Raw genomic sequence first — 22,192 nt, 5'->3', positions numbered from 1 at the left:
AATTTGAATTTGATTCTTCTTAATGAGTGAAAATAATTCGGTTATTTCAAAAGTAATGATTCTTGCAATCCTTAAAAAAATTGACCATCACAACGAATCTGAATATTGTAATTTTAAGAAGAAAATTTATAAATATATTCCCGATGAAAATTTCCCGAAAAATTACAAAAAAATATTCCAGAGAATTCCCAGGAAAATTTTCCCGTGTAGGATCTAGGGTTCCTACGTAACGTAAAAAATGTATGTTTAGTTAAATAAATTTTAAAGAGTGAAATGATATTTAATTGTAATTCTATATTTTTAAATAATAATCAACATATATGTTGATAACGGTGGATAAAAATATATTTTAATAAAAATTATTTACACAAAACCGAAATTTTCTGTCATTTTTTAAATGTCCAGTTTTTTTTGGTTTGTCCAGCTTTTTGAACACCAATGTCCAGCTTTTTGCGAATCTGAATCTGGCATCGCTAAGCAGTATATAGAAAATAATCTAGTGATGTGCCCCACTAGCTGGGGCACATCACTAGATTAGACTAGATTTACGCTAACGCCACTAATGTCGTTGCGGATATTGTGGACAAAGTTATCATTGGTGCAGACATTACTTTGGTTATGGGTCATGAATTGGCGGAATGTTGAAATACGCATTGACTCTCAGTTGCGCCTCTAGTCTTCCCTATTTGCTCAACAGCGTAGTTAACAAAAATAATACAAGATTGTTTTATACATTTTATTTTAATGTTATATTTTTCGAAATGTTAACATTATTATTGAAAAAATGCAACCCTGGAACATATGATATGTAACGACGCCGTTAGTTCTAGTCACTTCATTGACATTGTAGTCAACTCATGTTAGAGTTTTGCAGTTGCTGCGAAGCTTTCAAATGTGTACAGAGGTGTACAATTTTTACGTTTCATGGGAAGATATATTAATTTTTAGCACAGATACATTTTTTAACACCGTGTCATATCTTCTCATCATCCGCTTTTTACTTGTAATTGCACTGCTCACGTTCAATATACATATATTGTAATATTTGTGAAATCCAGATCGCGATCCAAATATCACAATATATATTGAACTTGTATCAACGCGATTTGGATTTCAGAATATAATGCTATTCTGCGATCCATCAATACAACATGCTACATGTTCAATAAGGTTGAAAAGTCGGCTATTAATAAATTTTAAAAATCGAGAAAAGTCGAAAATTCGACTTTTTGTATCAACTATAGAACCCTAATAAACACAAAGGGGCACGCACAAAATATTCACCTGATTAGTTGCACAGACATTTTAATAGACCTTATGCTTCAAGGCCATGTTTGACTGTTAACGGATTGAAAATATAAAAAAATTCCCATATTTGTAAAGCTGTGTATTTATATGCTGCAATGGATTCCATCTGTTTTTGGCTTTAATAGTTTCGACTAAAGTAAGAACTGGGGCAAGACGTATTCATTGAATATACCTTGGACAGGGATTTCAAACCTGTTTGAAATGTACTTGTTTGTGTGTGTTTGTTTTGTTTTGAAAGTTTGAAAAATTGCGCCGTCAATTTTTGCTGCTGCTGCTGCTGCGTCATGTTCTTTTTCATTCTTCTCAAGGCGAATTTATACAAGGTGGAGTCAGTCAAACAGCTGATAATTTTTTTTTTCGCTTTTTGGTTCTAACAACTGTCAAAGCTTGTTTTTATGTTTAAATATCTACATATTCTAAGCTTATTAACAAAATATTTATTGTTTACATAAATATGTAAAGCCCTCACTATTGAATTATCTACACTATATTAAGTTTAAATACTTATTTGTTTAATTTTTCAATTTGTTTCTTTGACATTTGTTAAGACCAATCGTTGTATTTGTAGAACTGATAGCACCTTGTATGAATTCGCCTTGATTCTTCTTTTATATTTTGTGTCGTCGTCATCATCATTCATAAACGCCCTTTGATTTTTTCTTCTTCGAACAACAAAGAATTAACAATCGAATAGAATAAAAGAGAAACGGTTGAGACCGGTAAGTAAAAAAAAACTCGAGTGAAAAAATGAAGACTTTCTACAAGAATTTTTTTAATTATAAAAAATAGAAAATAGAAAAAAAGTACTTTAAACTTTTACAAAATTAAAAAGTGTTCGAGTAAAAGAAAAGAAAACGAAGCTGCGTCAGTCGTGTCGCTTGTTGTGAAATAAATTGATTTTTTTTTGCATTTCATTAAAGGTAAAAGTAAAATATATTACGTTGGATATTTTCGTTGGAGTCGCTGGAATTTATAAGAAAGAAAAAAAAAACATCTAAAAAAAAGACTGAGACACTACAAACATGGGTCTGTTATATGGTTTGGGTATAAGAATTATGAACTTTATGGTCATATTTCTAATTGTCATATTATTGCCGGGTCTGCCGCCACGTACAACTTTCCCCTTTAAAGAATTTGAGTATGTATTTTGATTTTCTTTTCCAAAGACAATATAAAGAATTATAAATATATAATTTATTCTTGCAGAGTGGCTCCTCCCAAAGCTTTAAGTGGTGCCTTGGAACCCAACTATATTTTAGAAGGTGCCGATCGTTTGTTAGAGGGACGCGTTTATGGTCCCGAATGTTTGATAGCACGTAAAAATGACATTTACATGGGTATACATGGCGGCGAAATCATTAAAATGAATGCCGGTCATGTTACACATGTTACCAAAATTGGACAACCTTGCGGTAAGTGTGTGAATTTTATTAAAATTAAAAATTTGAAAATAATTTATGTTTTATGCGAATTTTTAGAAGATATTACCGAAGAATCTCGTTGTGGCCGTCCCCTGGGCTTGTCTTTTGACAGCCAGGGCAATAATTTATTAGTTGCTGATGCCTACTATGGCTTGTGGCAAGTTGATCTCAACTCGAACAAAAAGAAACTGTTGGTGTCGCCCCAACAAGAATTGCCCGGCAAAGATAACCTAAATCGCAGAGCTAAAACATTCAATTCTGTCACTGTTGACAAACAGGGTAACATTTATTGGACTGACTCTTCTTCAGATTTTACCATACAAGATTTGGTATTCACCACTTTTGCCAATCCCTCGGGACGGTGAGTAAACTAATGTTTTTATTCTTTATTTTCCCTTTTGGTATTTGCTTGGTTGGTGTCTAGTTTATGATTTCTTTAACAAAGTATACTAGAAAAATAGTGTTTTTTGGTTAAACAAGTTTTTTATTATTTCTTTTTTGGTGTGTGCTTTCTTTGTGTTTTTTTGTTTGTACATTTGCTTCGCTTTTATGTAGTATTCCATAGAAAAACATATATTTTTTGTTTAATTAATCATATCCGTTATAGTAACTGGTAATAATTATACCTTATTTAGTTCAGAATTTTATCCCTTGTCTAGTAGTGGTTGTTCTGTTAAAAAGAAAATACATAGTTGCAAGTAATTTTGTTAAAATGATAGACAATATAGAGTTTGAAGCAAATATAATGCAACATTATTCGTTATATCTTGTTAACATGATATAAAACAGTGAATTTTGATCCCTTAACCTTAATAAAAACATGTAAGATATATTCGGCAGTGCTGAATCTTATTTATATGTGCTGTAAAATAACGATTGAAGATTGGTAAAGAATAAAAATTTGGTAAAAAAAATATTTTATTTTTCGATATTTTTTCATTACAATCTGAATTTCTTATTTTTGAATACTTGTTGGAAAGTATGTTAAAGAATTATTTAGTTTTAAGTTTTTCTTTTGTTTACAGACTCATAAATAAATGCATTAACAAAATGTATTTATTTCAATTAGACTAACAAAAATAAATTTTATTCTATTTTATGAAATTCCAAAAAACAGCCTGGAAAAAATAATTGGTCGATTTAGTTTTTTTTTTTAGAATTTTAATCCATAACATACCTTCATTTTTCAATGTTATATTAATATTTGGTAGATGTTCCCTTCATTTTAATTAACTCCTTGCATAGATCCAACAAGATTAGCACAGGTTTCCGGGTGTAAGAATATCATGCTTCCTGGATGCTTTGCCACATATCGTCTTTGTTTTTAATGAACCCCCACAAATGCCCAATGGATTGGGATCGCCATTCTTGTTCTCTTGGAATCATAACTTAACAAGCCTAGAGGAGGGCTTCGGGTCGTAATCGTAATCTACTGCACACAATTTTTCATTAATCCAAAAAATTGGACCGAAACTTCAACATTGAAGGTCTTTTTTGTGTATCTGGACTAAATTTTTTATTTTTTGGTCTTTGTACAAACATTTTACCATCAGACTCAAACAAATTAATTTTGGTTTCATCCGACCGCCGCAGGTTTTAATTGGCGAATAAGAATCATCTTTGTATATTTAGCTTACTTAATAATGGTACTTTTCTTGTACTTCGTCCCTGGTCATAGAAATAAATGTCTGTTTATTGCCATGACCAAAAAGATTAATTTTTAAATAGGTAAATATCTCTACGTAAAGTATTAATGGGAAAATAGTAAAAATCTATTTTAATAAGTTTTAATTTTATTTTATAGCCTTCAATATTTCACAATTTTTATTTTTGGTTAAATTCATATTTATTGTTGGGGGATAAGCTAGTTACTATGCGCCTTTAACTGGTTGCTCAATCAGTTTTCTCACCAAATAGTAAATACCTACTTGTTTAAATACTATTGTTTCTTAAAACATACATATCATATTGATAACTAAAATCCATTTATTTTATAATTAATTACCTATATATTCTAATAATGCTATTATTTGCTTGTTTATTGTTTATAATTTTTATTTACACATACCTAAAAATAAGCATAAAATTAACCTTTCTTTACCTTAACCATTGTCAGCATCATCTTAATCATTGTTATAAATCTCATATGCATACATACTACATACACTCCAACAATAACTGTATCTTGAATTTAATTTTTTTCTTTTATTTATAATTTGTTAAATTTTTATTGTTGTTTTTTTGTACGCTTATTATGATTAGTTGTTACGTGGCGATAAGATTATACCTATGTATTTTGTATTCAAATTTAAAGTCTAGAAAAAAGCAAAAAAAAATATATTTGCTTTTTAGCTGTTTGTTGTTTTCATGTTTGCATAATTGCTTCAAGTTTTTGTTTGTTGTTTTCATACCTTTTATTTGTTTTTGTTTTCAATCTATTGAAATTAGAAACAATTTGTACAATATTTGCAAAAAAAAAAAAAGTATTTATGTTTGAATATTTATTAAAATTTCTAAACATTCATACTCATATATATGTGGTACACCATGACTAATATCAGTAATACATACTAATACTAATTTAGTATTAGTATTATATTTTAAAATATTCTTAAGTATTGAATGAAGTGTGTTGATCTTAGTAGAACTCATTATTATATTAGCTATATAAGTCAATATTAAATTGGTGTTGTAGTTGGTTTGTAGATTAAATTCAAAATAATATTGTAATCATGGAAGAGTAAATAATTGTTTTGAATATAGTATTAGTTACTTATCAAATTAATCTATATAATTGCTTAAGAAGACAGTAAGTTCAATGCACCTCAAGAGTAAAATATGAGTCAGTAGTAAATATGAATGATCACAGATCATTGTCATTTTCGCTCAGGGGTGATTTTAGATTTTTCATATAAAAATAGATTTTTGGTGAGAAATATGGGTGATCACAGATTATTGTAATTTTCGCTATAGGACCGATTAACGACTTATGACTCATTTTAGATTTTTTTATATAAAAATAGGTTTTTGGTGGGAAATATGAGTGATCAAATATTATTTCTTTTCCGCTTTAAAACATCTTATTCATGAATTATTTTTGATTTAAACTGTTTCGTATAAAATTCGAATTTTGATGGGAAATAGGACCTCTTATTTATGTGTTATGAGTGATTTTACATTTTTCATAACTATGGATTTTGGTGATCACAGATTAGTGACCTTTTCGCTATAGGACCTCTTATTTACTCGTGGAAGGAAATATGAGTGATTACGAAATTAAAAGTGATTTTTCATATTAAAATAGTTCTTTGGGGGGAAAACAAGTGATCACATATTATTGTTCTTTTCGATTAGAACTTCTTGATTTTAGATTTTATATAAAAATAGGTTTTTGGTGGGAAATATGTATGATCTCTTATATACGACTTATGAGTGATTTCATATTTTTCAGAAAAATCAATTTTTGTGATCACAGAACATATTTTCGACTTATAGGTGATTTTAGATTTTTCTTATAAAAATCGATTACACTGCGGAACAGAGATTTTGGTGCCCGAGATTTGAACTACCTTTTGTACACGTTGATGAACCCTCATTACTATGTTATACTTGTTTTTTTTCCAGTCAGCTCGCGTTTTCGAAATATGGCGGTTTTTATATTTTCATTGAATACCCTATTTTTGTGTGTTTTTCTTCAAAATTTTGGGTAATGCAATTAAGAATGTGATTTTTTTTTAGCATGAGACTGGTCTACATAAACATATGCTTCTTTTGAATATAATAATTCTAATGGATATTTTGGCATATTTGTCTGATCTTTCAGGAAAGTTGAAATATGACTTTTTTAGCTTTACCTTTAATAAAATTGTGCATTTTGAAAATTTTAAATAAAAATTTATCACTGCACATTCAAGGCATTATAACGAATATAGTTTTTAATTAAAATGAAAAATTAGTTAAAAATTTAATGAAATATTTAGATAATATCCCGAAATTTTACATCCTAAAAAACAATTTTTTTTATAAATAAATTTTTAGGTAGTCATTAGTCTTATTTCTTAATACACATTTAAATCTAACTACAGCAATGTAAATACTTCATTTGGCGTTTTTAAAATATTGCGAATTTTGTATTTACGTGATTTACAGCGTTTTCGGTGAAAATAACTTAAATTTTTTTTGAAAACACTAGTATTTTAAGAAAAAAAAAATTTTTACAAACATATAGATTTATTTCTAAATTATATATCCAGGAATTGTCTATGTTGCGAATTTGAATACCAAACAAAGTAAGCAAAATATAATTGAAGAACAGTGTTGTAATTGTTTTTCGCTGATCTTTTAACATATATTCGTCACAAATGTAACAAAACATATTAGGATCTTTAACACAGCATCTCATCTTACTAGCCATAATGAAATAATATAACAAGAGAAATTATATTTATAAAAAAAACAGGTGTAAAACATTCAAGTTACGAACATTTATATAGTATTTTTTAATATGAAATACATATGAAAAATACTGTAAAACTTTGAGTTATTTGCCAAATAGTTTAGTATATTTTCAGAGAATTTTCAATATTTTTATATAAATTAGTTTACTGATAAGTTTTTATTGTATATAGTGAAAAAATTTTGAACCCTTTTACCACAGGTCAAACTTATAAGGATGAAACTGAAAAAAGTTAATTTTCAACATCCTTGCGATATCACCAATATATCCTGAAACTTTGATAAACAAAATTGATGTCAAAGAAAAGATAATTTTGTGTAGAATATCAGTACAAAAATTAATTTTTAATTTTAGTCTCCATTTATGAAATAATCAAACAAAAAGATAAAAAAATACAGAATAACCAAAAAAATTAAAACCGCGATATCTTAAAAACAAGAGCTCCTCAAAAAAAACTAAATATAGTTTTGACTATGTAATGTCCCATACATGTTTTATCAAAAACATTTTCCGCGGCACCAAACCAAAATGTCAATTTTGTTCCTCTGTGTTATTCTCCATTTCGCTCTATAACCTCTTATTTACAATATCATATAAAATTGATCTTTGGAAGAAAAAATAAGTGATTTTAGATTTTCCATATAATAATCGATTTGTGATTGGAAATATGTATGAGGGATCGCAGATAATTGTCCTTTTCGCTCTAGAACTTTTTGATGGGAAATATAAGTGATCCTTTTTAATTCAGGACCATTTAGTCATGACTTATGAGTGATTTTAGATTTTTTTTATATAAAAATAGATTTTTGATGAGAAATATGAGTGATCATAGATTATTGATTGTTCTTTATCATATAAAAATCGATTTTTCGTGGTTATAATCATCCTTATCGCGGTTGGCGTAAACGATTTACGCCTACGACAGTTTCGTACTAGATTAAAGATAAAATACAAACGGTTTCTTTAATCTAGTACGAAACAGTCGTAGGCGTAAAACGTTTACGCCAACCACATGTTTTTGTTCTGTTCGCTATAGAACCTTTACTTTACGACTTATGAATGATAATCCATTTTTCCAAATTTGTATTAATTTGGAACACAGGTTTTTTATGTTCATACACAAATTTAAGTTGCTAAAAATTTTTAAATTTAAACTTTGAACAACGCTGAAAGACTAAACATTTCAGCGATGTTCAAAGTTCAATATTGGTCTCATAGTAATGCTTATGTACGTACGTCAACCTACCCTAGTTTGAACATATTTTCCAAAAATCATTTTTTTTTTAAACACAGGATATTGATCCAAAATTTGTACTTGAACAAAAAAAAATGTTCTATTATTATTTATTTCATTTTATTTTACTATTAAACAACTAATACTTCATTTTTAAACTAAAATCATCGCACGTTTCTTGTAAAATTTTTAACAAATTCCACAAATTTACTTCAAATAAACGCTTCCTCTTATTATTTTATTTTGTGTTTTGGTTTGTATTTGTGCTTAAAAAAGAAAAGTGAATTTTAATAATAAATGAAATCCCATCCCAACTTATATTACAGTCTCTTCAAATATGATCGTGTGAAGAACGAAAGTAAATTATTATTGGACGAATTGTTCTTTGCCAACGGTGTTGCATTGAGTCCTGAGGAAGATTTTATTGTTGTTGCTGAGACCGGAGCTTTGCGTTTGACCAAATACTGGCTGAAGGGCAGCAATGCTGGCAAGAGTGAGGTATTCGTTGAGGGATTACCCGGCCATCCAGACAATTTGACACCCGATGCTGACGGTATCTGGGTACCTTTGGTAATGGCATCGGATAGTGAACATCCCAGTGGTTTTACCATGTTCTCCCGTTTCCCCAGCATTCGTTTGTTCTTGGCCCGCATGTTGGCCTTGTTGGAATTGCCATTTAAACTAATCAACAATGCTTATCCCAATAAGATTGCTCAACGTTTCATTCACTTCATTGGACATGGTGAAAGTATTCAATTGTTGTCGCCTAAGCGTTCGACTATTGTGCGTGTTGACTGGAATGGTCATATTGTGGGCTCTCTACATGGTTTCGATAAGAGTGTTGGTTCAGTGTCGCATGTTTTGGAATTCAATGATAATCTTTTGTTGGGTTCTCCCTTCAATCGTTTCTTGGCTCGTGTTAAGAACCCAAAACCCGCTAAGCAGCCCACAGTTAAAATCGGTAATGTACGTTATGAAGGTGTCGGCATGGAACCTGTTGTAAAGCCACCAACTGAGTCGACAACGGCTAAACCCAAGGTGACAACCACCACTACAGCTAAGCCCACAACCACTACTAGCACAACAACGACCACACCAAAACCCACTACCACAACTACAACCAGACCAAAATCCACCACCACTACTACAGCCAAGCCAACAACCACCACCACAACTACAACCACACCAAAACCTACCACAACCACACCAAAGCCAACAACTACCACCACACCAAAACCCACCACAACTACACCAAAACCAACTACGACAACAACAACCACCACTACTAAAGCCCCCACTACGACCACCACTAGGAAACCATCGGCCAGCAGTACTCGTGTGCCACCCAAGAACCCTGCTCCCGTGGAAGAAAAAATTCCCAGCGACATTCCTGCACCAAAACAGGAGAAAATGAAAGTCATTACCAAACATGGCGAACATGTAGAATTTTAAACACGTATCATTCACCATCACGCCTGCATCGTCGATAACCCATTTACCATCATTCTCATCACTTCTACTCAAAATGGGTTTTAAAGCTGAGCTTTTCATAATCTTACTCATAACGACGATAACGAAAGCTTAAAAGCTTATGACTTACAATGTAACTAATTAAATGAAAGCTCAACAACATAACTGGCAGAAAGAAACTGAGATTCTGCCAAGTTTATGTTTTAAAATGTTCTTAGAGAATTAATTCCATAAAACTCCTCAATAACTTAAGCGAAAAAGTCACTAACATCAGGTTGATCAATTTTAAACTAAAACAATTTATTATTATTTATATTATCGTTCATTTTGGGTTACGGTCTTTAGAAGAAAATGAAAGAAAAGAAAAAAAACAGTCAACATTCCAAATTTTGTTCAAGTATTCTTTGTGCTGCTTTTTGTATTAAATTAATTTCAATTAATTATTTTTTTTTTGATAAATGTATTAAATACATACATAGAAAAGAGATCTTATTTTTTACTTTCAAATAAATGAAAAAAAAACATAAAACGAAATTTTCCTATAGTTTTATTTATTTAATTAATTACTTTTTAAGACGTATTTTAACTTTTAACTAAATTATTTTATTGAGTCTTTGGGCGACTTGGTGGCTCTGTAGGTTCAGTCCATTCCCATTCCCTGTAGTGAACACATTTCCCATGTTTGTCCGAATACAATTCGGAGGCACCGCAACGTTTAAGTGCCGCCGGTTTACCTTGCTCCTCGCATTCCCAATATGATGTGGGATCCCAGAAATGTCTAAAGAATTTTTTAACTTCACCTGAGGTGGCACAGCCAGGTTCACCACTATGTTCGGTATAATTCTTTTTGGAAGCTCCTGATGAAGACATTAGCTGGAAAGTTAAAGAAAATTATTTGTTTTTAATTAGTAAGAGAAAAGTTTAACATTTCATACATTCATCCCTGTTCTGAAAAACGAATTTTTAATTCAATATTTTTGTGTTCTGTAAATCGAATCCACATGATTTATTAGTTTTACTTTTGAATAAACAAACCTGTTTTATTGTACAATATCACTTTACAGAACACAGGAGATTGTAGTATTTTATGTAAGCAATGGTATCGTAAATTTATCTAAAAATATACATCTAAATAAAAAGAATTTACAATAAGTATACGGTCTTCCGTAGCACAATGGGGGATTTACAAAAAAAAAAATTAAATAAATCTGTACTGTTTTTATTCTTAATTGTACTTGGTTTTTTATCTTTATGCTCTGTTTTTTATAATTTCTAGCGTAATCTGCCAAACCAAACTACAGGTTGTTTTCTTTTATAATTTTTGAAATGATCAATGCAGAATGTGTAAACATTTTTCATTGTCCACTGTAAATATTTTTAAAATGACTACGCTACGTTTTTGAAAAATCAAAAATGTCATGAAATGTATAGAATATGCATGCTAATTGTAAGAGCGTGCTTATCATCATATTAATTTTGTCATACCAATTGTTGGGTTGGAAAAAAAGTAATTTTTAATATTTTTCAAAAATGTATTCCATGAATTTTTTAATTGTCTAAAGTTATAAAACTGAATACATATGACGAAATGATATCGTTTTAAAAATTGAACATACCCCGGGTGGGCCCATAATATTCAAATTCCAAACTTAAGCAAACAAATTTTGAAATTACAAACGGAATGAAGGGAATGTAAATGGTTTTTTTTTCAGTATAATTCACAATGCAAAGACTTAAGGCCCAACTATAATATGCATAAGCTAGCTTAAGGTAATGTCAAAACCGAACGAAAAGTCTGTCAAATGCTTAAGGAAATTCAAAGAAACTTTTAGGTGGCTATAATGTACTTACGTGCATTCAAAACTATTTAGCCCCATTTGAACATTTATGTGCAACTTGCAATTAAAAAATACGTATTTCTTATTATTTTATCAAAATATATACATTTTCTTCATCCTTTTCATTTATTTCTTTATTTTCTTTGTATAAAATAAATAAACAGCTGATTCCGTACGGAATGTGCGACCAGCTTCGCACTTTGCTTAAGCAAATAAAATTCGACGAAACTTGACGAAACTCTCTTAAGTACATTATAGTTTGTCACATACGTTTTATATGTATTCGCACATTTGCTTAAGCTGACTTAAGCTAGTGTATGCATATTATAGTTGGGCCTTTACTTACACCAGAACAACTGTGTACCGTAGACAGACGATAGAGTTAATTTGCATTAACAGCACACTAATGTGAATTAAAATTTAACCCTGACAGACGACAGTTTTTGCATTTAGTAAACAGTTTAATGTTTAATGAAAAAAATTGTTGCAAATCCGAAAATTCTCTGCTAGATGTTAAGCCTTCCCCAATTAATTGCCACGTAAAAAATACAAGGTAGACGTGTTATATATCAATGGATAGGGGATTTTGTTAGCTTTTCAGAAAGTTAAATTCTTTATACATCGTCTTAGAAATTCTTTGCGATAACATAAAAAGAAAAAAAGTACTTTTTTACCAAAAAATTATCGAAAAATCGCCTTTTAAAAATTTTTTAAATTCAAATGTATATAACTTTGGACATAGTCATTATTTTTGATGTGTTGTTAGTCCAATAAAGGAAAATTGGAGAAAATCGGGAAATACTTGGATCCGCTGTTATCAAAAAATTGGAGTATGGTGGGTAAAAATTTTGAAAATTTAATTTTCAAATGCGAATATCATACACGAGGTGTCCTACTTTGGGGTCCAGTGACCGCGCCCCTGATGAGCCCAGGTGGACCAAGTTCAAAACTTATACTCTACAACACTACCTCTTTGCGAATGTGAAATTTCATTCATACCGGGCTAACCGTTTAGAAGTTACAGCTGTAATTCGGTTTTTTTCTATTCTACTGTGTTACGTTTTCTTTTGTAATATAAAACAATTTTCCAAAAAAAATTTCAAACAGCTAAATTCTGTTTGATTTTGTGTATTTACGTCAAAGCTAATGCGCATTAGGATGGGGATAATTCACAAATTAATTTGAATTAAGACTGCTAACGCAGTCGTCTGTCTACGCTATTACGAATCGAAATTTATTTCCAAAAATTCGCGTTCAGTTCACCGATTTTAAAGATCACTTCGTCAAGTTAAATCATCTTTAGAGATTGGGCTCATTTCTGGCTTAACGGGTGTGTAAATAAGCAGAACTTTCGTTACCACGGTTTACATGCCGAAGGCCTCATCGACCGAATTAACTTTACGGTAATTTAGGGATTACGGTAACTTAGCGGTAACTATAACCAACTTTGGTTTCCTTCCAATTTTCCAGTTCAAGTTCACAGCGATTTTCTTAATGCATTATTTTACACATATGTATTTTTAGGTAGATCGAAAATAATTTATTAAAATAAATCTCAATAGCAGACTATTTTGAATATTTCAAATAACTTGATGCAGTCTTATTTTTTCTATTTCTATCGATGCTTTGCGAATAACCACAAAACCGCACAGATGCTTTTAACTTTCGCTTGTTTGTTCATGGAAATTTTATTGTATCAACCTTTAATAAAATAAATATTTCATGACGAATAAAATGTTAAAGTAATTCACACAGAATAAAGAACTCAAAAATAAAACTGTATTTGATTTAAAATTGAGAATGAATTGAAATCAAACTTCTTCTCAAATACAGCAAAATCAAATTTTTTCCAAAATTTCAAGGTCCGACCAATAAATTGTGATACATGAGAATAAAAAGAAAGACACGCGTATCGGCGTTTTGAAAGTTTACATCTGAATTTAATTTAAGGGGGGGGGGGTTTAAAGTTTCCCAGATCTGGCACATTCTTATTGTTAATCGGCATAAGAAACCATGTGATCCTTAGGGCACTGCTACACGTTCAATATATATTGTGATATTTGGATCGCGATCCATTGTAATGGATCACGCAAAATTAGGTTATTCTGCGAATTGTATCGCAATCCATTAATACTATATGCTCCAGATCGCGATATTTATTGAAAGTGTAGCATGCAGATTGATGGATCGCGATCCAAATCGCAGAATAACCTAATTTTGAGTGATCCATTATAAAGGATAGCGATCCAAATATCACAATCACCCTTATTGTGGTTGGCGTAAACGTCATACGCCTACGACAGTTTCGTACTAGATTAAAGAAACAGTTTTCATTTTATCTTTAATCTAGTACGAAACAGTCGTAGGCGAATGACGTTTACGCCAACCACGATAAGGGTGAATATATATTGAAAGTGTAGCAGTAGCCTAAGGGCCAATATATCCAGTATCGCGATATTTATTGAACGTGAAGCGTGCTGTATTGATGGATCTCAGAATAGCCTAATATTCTGAAATCCAGATCGCGATCCAAATATCACAATATATGTATATTGAACGTGTAGCAGTGTAATATGTAAAATGTTACGGAGAACATTTTTGTAGAATATGTTAACCCTCTAAATCCTCAAGGCACGGGTCTGTTTTGTCCTTCTTTTAAAAAAGAGCAAAACACACCATTAAAACACAGATTTAAGGGGTTAAAATATTCCGCAAAAATATTATGCGTGTCCCTCAATACAACAAAACGGAAAATTTGGACCTTGCAATTTTTTTTTTGTGTTGTAGAGTGTAATGATATGAAAAATATAATAGTTAAAAAAAAATTATTACTTCATGTTGAAATACCCATTTTTGCTTATCGTAATTGTGTTTATTGAAATCTACAGAACTTTAAATGTAAGTCTGATCGATCGTTATTATTAAAATATCTTTAGCTAAAGATCAGCAAATACCGTTACCGAAATAATCCCAATTAGCGTTAAAGGTACCTATTAATCATTTCGATATTAACCGATTTTCAAAAAAACCGGATTGATTGATTTTCACTTTCACAGGTGAAGGGTATATAAGTTTCGACACAACCGAGTATATCACTCCGACTTATCTTTTTATTCATCAAGCATTACAAAACATGAAAAACTCTAGTATTGATGTGTTAAATTACTAATCACGATAAATCGTGAGAAAAGTCAAGGTGCGAATACTTGTTTGCTTACAAATGGGTCTATACAAATCTGGAAATAATAAATTATTTTGTTATAGTCAGATGTAAGTAAATCAAAATATGACAATTGAGGAGCCGCAGAACAAAAGGTACTTTTTCGACGCCTATCGGCAATAACATGTGAAATTTTGTTCCCATGAAATATTCATTTCCCTCGAAGGGAAAATTGCTATCGGGAATATCACGATGAACTTTACATTCACAATAGTTGATTTTGTTTGTAACAGCTGTTTATTGTTTACAAAATTCCATCTAAAAATTTCACAAGGGGAATTTTTTCACGTGAACAAAGTTGATGAACGAAAAAAGGAAAAGGGAAAATATTTCATGTGAAATATTGATTCGCGAATATTTGGGTTCAAAATCCATTTCCCAAAATTTTTAAATTTCCAAAGATGTACCTTTTGTTCTGCGGCTCCTCAATTAAGAGTGTTATAATCGGCTGTGGCGACTCTTGTATGCTCATCATCAATATATGGGTTATATGGGGGGTTGGGTCGATTATGGACCGATCCTCATAAAGGTTGGTAGAAAGATTTAGGTTCATATATAACTTGTTTATGCCCAATTCCATCACGATATTAATTATTATAAGACACTTATTAATGTTCAAGTCACTTTATGACGGGGCCCTTGTATGGGGACTTGGGACAAATGTTGCCCGATTTTCGCCATACTTTACAGTATAATTTCAGAGTACTTAAAACTAGTTTGTGCAAAATTTCAACACTGCTCAAACAGTATTCCGGAGAAACATTTGTGTGGGGGCCTGCGCCGACTAAAAATTTAAAAAGTGAAATTCTGAAAATTTTATGAAATTACTATGGAACTTTTATCAAAAACGGCAGCTACATATTTTCAAGCCGACTTCAGCCGAAAAAAATCCTTGGCGGCGGCTTTGAAAATTTATCGGCGGCTTGTCTTAGCCGGCTTACAGCCGTTCGGCGCAGGTCTCTGAAATATCGGTGAAATCATGAACCGATATTGGTTATTTTCGATACCAAAGAAACCTTATCAACAGAGGAGCTAGGTGAAATCATTTTATTTAGTAGCTTTTATTAGCCATTAATGGCCTTAGGTTATATAAATTGAAGATAAATAAAATCTTTATTATACAAAAAAAAAAATCATGAAGCGATATTCGATTTTTTTCGATACCAAACAAATTTCAGCCAGCCCTATCGTGTTTTCAACAGACAGACAGACATCGTCTGCATCTTTTTTTATGGTGGGTATACAAAAATCTGAAATGACTATATCGCCAAACCAACAATGCACACGCACAAAAATTTGAATGTTAAGGCCAGGAATAGGTTTTCTCTTTGTCAAAGTCCAAACACTTTAATGAAATGTCCTATGGAAATTTTGTTTATGAATGAGACCCCAGTTGATAGGCAAAATGCGCTCTTAGGCAGAAGACAATGACCTTGGGCAATCAAACATTCGGACATATTTATATAAAATTTATTGTTATGTTTTTTTATTTAGTCACAAGTTTTCTTTTTATATTTAAAACATTTGTTTTTCATATTTCTTTTTTTGGTCGTTGGGTCGTTAAAGTAACCTGAGATACACACAAGTCTGGCTGTTAAAGTTTGAAACATTTCACTGTTAACTTTTCTTTACTCACTGTTAGTTAACTTTTTAGTTGAGGTAGTACAACTATGAGTACTTTCAAAGTTTTTATATTAACAGGTTTTTTTATTTTCCTTTTTTTCAAAAACCCAAAAAGCTTTTCACCAACACAAATGCTGTTACGATTATAATTGATAATTTGATATTGTTTGTATTTGTTATTATGGCATATAGTAAAACAATTAAAATAATTATTTAACTTTGAATCAAATTAAACTATAATTTCAGTTCGTGTTCAGTTGTTAAACACTGTGAATCACAATTGTTGTTATATGCCTAAATCAATAATATTCACCTTAAATTATTATTAGCTGTTTTTTAATTATTTTTATTATTATTTTTGTAAAATATACAAAATTTCTTATTTTCACTTGTCTGCCACACAAAAATTCTTTAATCAAAATTTCAAATTCATTGACAAGTTTCTTATAATTTCTTTGTGTCGTTAAAAAATTGTTGTTGGTTGGTCTTTTCGTAATTTATAAAATATTTTTTATTTTTTTTTTGTTTTAAGAAAGTTTAAAATCCCATACAAACGTCTTGACAATGTCTGGGCGAATAAAACTATTTTGTCCGTTTGTAAAATGAAAATATTCTTATTAAATCTGTATTCTCACAGTTTTCTGCGCCCTGCTTTGCTCTGCCTTACACATTCATATCTACAGCCGCGAGCACACATGTCTACGAACAGTAATAATTGTTTAGAATAATTCTATATGAAAAAAATATATATGTATATATAAAATTGTCTGTCTGTCATTAACAATCACATGAAAATGGTCTAAACGTTGGGGTGAGTATGAGTGTGCGGCGATCTGCTACCAACGTATTTGTTTGTATATTTGAGTATTAACTACAGTGACGTGCAAAAGTCTGCGTGCAAAGAGTTATGAAATATACGAAAGTATTTTGAATCATAGAGAAATGCACATAGAGCGGAAACTGAGAAAAAAAATCAAACAATAAAATTACCCAAAATAATCACACATATGGGTGTTTTTTTGTTGTTTTCACATAGTTTTGTTTACTAATACTTTCTTACTACTTAGGTTTTTTGACAACTGAGTTAGGTCTTTGATAGGAGAGCTTCCGATCTATGTTTACCTATCTATGCTTTCTATTGTACATATTTGTTTTATTTAGTGTAACTTTTCTAAAACAAATTAAATGATAAGCATTTAACACGAGTTTACGAATGTCTTGTTTTCTATTTGTTACTAAAATTAAAGATACCTTTTTATTTCAATATGATTGATAACTACATATATTTCGATTTTCAAATCGTGTGTCTAATTAACAAAAATTATACAAGTGTAATGCGTTTTTTTTTTAAATAAGAAAGAATAATCGATCAAACACGATCACATGATACCCTATACCTAGCATTAATGGCTTGACTTAGACCTAGGTTAAGAAATTTATTAAACCTAGTGCCTATAGAGCAACTCTAAAAGTTTCGAAGACATTTTTACTCTATAAAATATTTTGAAATGGGTCTTATATGGGATTTTCCAATAAATCAAAGAACGATATGATAGTGAAAACGATATTATATTATGGGGACGATTATGATATTATAATTTATTATTTAAAACTCTATTATCATAATATCGTTTTCAAATATTTTGCTTCCAATAAAATATTGGGATTTTTTCAAATTTTTAAATATAAATTTATTCAAAGTATTGGCCATTGTTATGGATGCCGAGTCAAAAGAAAGCCAGTATCGGATACTCTGTTCCAAAGTGAATTTTTTAAAACCGAAACCGCAGTTTTTAAATTCTTCGATATTCTTCGGTTTATAGAAAATTCAAAAAAGTACCCATGAGAATAAAGAAAAAGTACCATGAACTATGCCCTTGTATTTTCACTCACTTAGGGCCATATTATTACAGAAAATTCAAAAAGTACCATTAGAATATAGAAAATGTACCAAAAAACCCCACTTGTGGTTTCTCACTCACTCGGGTCCATATAACCTCTTTTTTATCCCCATTGCGGTGTTAAAATTTTATTCAAATAAATTACTGTATCGTTGTGGGAGTTCATAATAAAATATTCGTATGTCTATGTCAAATTATAGAAAAACATATTTTATGAAAAAGTACCAAAAATAAACACAATTTTTATCCCTTAAGGGTTCGAATTTCCAAAAAGTACCAAACTTATATTCTTATTTTTTGAAAAGTAAAGAATACGATTTAAAATTTGTGTAAATGATACCAAAAAAGTACCAAAATACAGTTCATACCCTTTTTCACCCCTAAAAGGTTCGAATTTTGAAAAAGTACGAAACACCTGTCAGCTTATTTTTTAAATGGAGTAACATGCAATTTTAAGTTTTTTTGTATCTTTATTAGTTTTGAAGATATAAGGTTACCGAATTTACCCGTTTTTACCCTTTTTTACACCCTAACGTTCGAATTTCCAAAAATCCCTTCTTAGTGGATCGCCTTGGGGAGGGAGGAACCGACAGTTAAAATTTCATGATTCTAGCTTCAGCCGTTTGGGCTGTGCGATTATGAATCAGTCAGTAACGTTACTCTTTTATATATATAGATTACGGTTTCATATCTGGTGGTATATTCTGGGCTAATGCTCGTTTCAAACGAATAAGTTGCGTTCGGTACAGGGTCACTTTGATGGTCTGTTCAGATTTCAGCAGTTCATTATAGTAATAGGACCCTTTTGCTCTCACCAAATATTTGGTGAGACCATGGATATTTGGCTTTGGTATCGATTCAGCTGGTTCACATACGATGTCTTACGCTTCGAATTATCGTAATGAATCCATTTTTCATCTTAAGTAATATAGCGTTCAAACATAATTTCGGACATACAAAATCGTCTTTCAAGGTCTCTCGGATCCAATTCGTATGGTACCCAATTTCCCAGCTGCTCGCAAACGTTTTGAAATTGCTGATTGAGTAGCTCACGGAGTAATGATTCCAATTCTTGGTCTTCAAACTTTTTTGGCTGATCTGGGCAATCTTTGTCTTCCGTGTCAAAATCACCACTTCTGAATTGAACAAACCATCTCTCGGACGTTGAAACCGATGAAACACATTCGCCATAAGATTTTGGTGAACAATCGGTGTGCGTCAGCGGCACTTTTTTTCCAAGTTAGTGAAGTAAAGCAAAACTTCCCGCATATAACGATTTGTTGGCACAAAATTCAACATTTTCGAAGTCAAAAAAACGTTGTTTTACACTATAAATTTAAATAACAAGGGAGAATAAGATACGCCATCTATTGTAAATCTCGAATTTTTTTTGCCCAAAAATGTATCTATTGGACTCTTAAAAAATGGCGGTAACTGTCAGTTTTGTTTTGATGGATGTATAGTAGTATACAGAGTCCCTGTACTAACCAAGAACGTAGAATTTTCTTGACAATTTTTTAGGTAATAATTTCGGTGGAAATTAATCGGAAATGAGGCCCATTTTTATCTGAACGGATATGTTGACGGCTCTTAAAGAAAATATCCGACAAGAATGCTTGAACAGAACTTCTCGCCAGAAAGATTGAAAATGAGTTAAATAGAGCTCAAATACGAGGGCGGGTCAATAAGTCCGTGACTTTTTGAATGTTATGTTAAAAAATCAATTTATTTGCCAACATAGTCTTCTTTGAGCTCTATACAGTTTGTCCAAGGTTTTTCCAACGTTTATCCAATTTTTTTATCCCTTCCAAAAAATAAGATTTGTCGTGGTAATCAAAATAGGTATTTGTATGTGGAATGATTTCATCGTTGGAGTTAAAACTCTTTCCGCTGTGGAATTTCTTCAGGTTTGAAAACAAAAAATAGTTACTCGGGTCTATTTCGGATCAAAACTTGTACGGCCACATCGAAATTCAGTAAAACACTATTTTTCCTTAGAAATTGATAGTAGGATTTATAGCCGATGAAAATTCGGGAGGAAATTTGAACCCATAGCAACTCATATACAATTTTTCAACAAGATTGGTCGAGAACTCTCTGAGTTAGGTGGGGATCAAAATTTGACATTTTGTCCAAATAGGTGTTTTCTCATCCATGTAACTTATTACCTATTGTTCTTAGCAAAATATGTCCCAAATAGTTTAATTTAGTGCAAATTTCATCCCGATCGGAAGAAATCGATTTCAAAAGTTGGTTTACTTGATATGAAATCCCCCATATGTATATAATTCATGAATTTTTATTATTTTTTAATAATTTCCTGCTGTTCTCTAATATTTTAACTTAAGATCTTACAACGTTGTCAGAAAAATGCTCAGAAAATGGTTAACACAACCATGTGAACTTAGGTTGAAACATATGCAACATTTTCTTGACAATGTTGTAAGATCTGACAATCGTTAGCAACTTTTCTGTAAGCACAATTTTGTTAAACACTGTATTAGCTCATATAATTATATGAATAACCCTGATAATGAAAAAATATTTTTCAAATCTTTACATATAAATTATAACACATTATAGTTATTTGTTTTTCTAAACAACCAGAGATACAGAGAAGACACAAGTATTATTTTAGTTTATCTTAATTTTATGTTCATTTAATTTATTTACTTGATTTTCAAATGTGATAAAATCAACAATTTTGCGAAATTTACTCTTGCCACCTGGAAGAGAGTGGGAGAGCAAGAGAGAGATAGAGTGAAAATGGAAAATGTGGTCTTTATGATGGCCATATTTTGACAAATGACTGTTCAGTGGCAAATTCAATGGAATTGTAATTGAAATTTCTTTGTTAAGAGAAATGAAAATATACTACAGGTGGTTAAATGATATTGGTTGCTACCCTGCGGGAAATTTGTGTCAATTGTTTTAAACACGCACCAATTCCGTGATATGTGAAAAGAAACAAATAAATTTTTAAAAAATAATTTTAAACCAATTTTGTGGATAGAACAAGTTTGTTTGTGTTAGTTTAGTGACCTGTCACAGAGTCTCTAAAAGGCGCCAATTAAAGGTCAACGCCTTGTTAAAGTTTGAGGTCCCTTTCATATAAAGTGTTAGAACATGAATCTTCGAGATCCCAATCATGACATCTGTTCTGTATCGGTTGGTTCCCTTCCCTCTACATAATATAAATGGAATAGGAATATAAAGAAAATATTTCAATAATGAAAAAATGGTATTTTGGGAGCCTATCATTCAAACGACTGTTTAAAGATGGGGACAATTTTCCACATATTTTGTAAAACACTTCCAACACTGTTAATTTATTTTAAAAATATTTTGTTTGGAAATATTTTCAAGGTGAGATAGGCAGAAATATTTACAAATGCTTTTGTGTATTCGAAAACCTGCAATTCTGACTATAGTACGCCAACAAAAATCCCTTAAAATAACCATCAAACTAAAACAATTAAGAATTTTTAAACACATCATTTAATTATTATATTTGTGTTATGTGCAGTACAGATAAATTGATTTAAATTCCAAGTAAAGGAATCAGCAAACTGTGTGCTTTTAAAGATGTGCTTTTTTTAAGTTAGGCCTGCAAAAGCAAAGCCACTCCGCCCAAAATCCACTTACAAGGGCGTTCACGAGATTTAAGATTAAAAGTCCAAACATAAGTGTTGCCACGAGATCTGTAATGAAGCTTATATTA

The 22,192-nt window shown here is 30.9% G+C and overlaps 3 protein-coding genes across 3 annotated transcripts in view; 1 reads left to right on the top strand and 2 right to left on the bottom strand.

Annotated features, from left to right (window-relative positions):
- Positions 1-2,203: 2,203 nt before the first annotated feature.
- Hmu (Hemomucin) lies at positions 2,204-10,423 on the top strand. The gene is made up of 4 exons (XM_065516431.1): positions 2,204-2,446; positions 2,515-2,720; positions 2,787-3,090; positions 8,746-10,423. Exons 1-4 carry the CDS (start codon positions 2,331-2,333, stop codon positions 9,869-9,871), a joined length of 1,752 nt encoding a protein of 583 aa, XP_065372503.1. The 5' UTR covers positions 2,204-2,330; the 3' UTR covers positions 9,872-10,423.
- On the bottom strand, positions 10,424-17,132 carry LOC135964248 (uncharacterized). Its single transcript, XM_065516432.1, has 2 exons — positions 16,884-17,132; positions 10,424-10,762 (listed from the first exon to the last, which is right to left on the bottom strand). The coding sequence occupies exon 2, from the start codon at positions 10,757-10,759 to the stop codon at positions 10,493-10,495; it is 267 nt and encodes an 88-aa protein (XP_065372504.1). The 5' UTR covers positions 10,760-10,762; positions 16,884-17,132; the 3' UTR covers positions 10,424-10,492.
- A 4,910-nt stretch (positions 17,133-22,042) lies between these two features.
- The window catches only part of LOC135953842 (dynein beta chain, ciliary), a 148,583-nt gene continuing 148,433 nt past the window's right edge, over positions 22,043-22,192 (bottom strand). The window contains exon 32 of the mRNA XM_065503858.1: positions 22,043-22,172. Within this exon, the coding sequence (XP_065359930.1) occupies positions 22,073-22,172 (100 nt within the window). The 3' untranslated portion in view covers positions 22,043-22,072. The remainder of the gene's footprint in view (positions 22,173-22,192) is intronic.

Source organism: Calliphora vicina, chromosome 1, assembly GCF_958450345.1.
Source record: "Calliphora vicina chromosome 1, idCalVici1.1, whole genome shotgun sequence".
In the NCBI taxonomy this organism is placed as follows: domain Eukaryota; kingdom Metazoa; phylum Arthropoda; class Insecta; order Diptera; family Calliphoridae; genus Calliphora; species Calliphora vicina.
Note: the sequence above shows the minus strand (reverse complement) of the source record. Positions and strands in the feature narration are given on the sequence as shown.

Bases quoted from the DNA above. Each gene is read 5' to 3' on its own strand.
- LOC135964248 (XM_065516432.1), bottom strand. From the start codon at position 10,759: ATGTCTTCATCAGGAGCTTCCAAAAAGAATTATACCGAACATAGTGGT.
- Hmu (XM_065516431.1), top strand. From the start codon at position 2,331: ATGGGTCTGTTATATGGTTTGGGTATAAGAATTATGAACTTTATGGTC. The intron at 2,447-2,514 runs GTATGTATTTTG...TTATTCTTGCAG, and splicing joins TTCCCCTTTAAAGAATTTGA to AGTGGCTCCTCCCAAAGCTT. The intron at 2,721-2,786 runs GTAAGTGTGTGA...GCGAATTTTTAG, and splicing joins CAAAATTGGACAACCTTGCG to AAGATATTACCGAAGAATCT.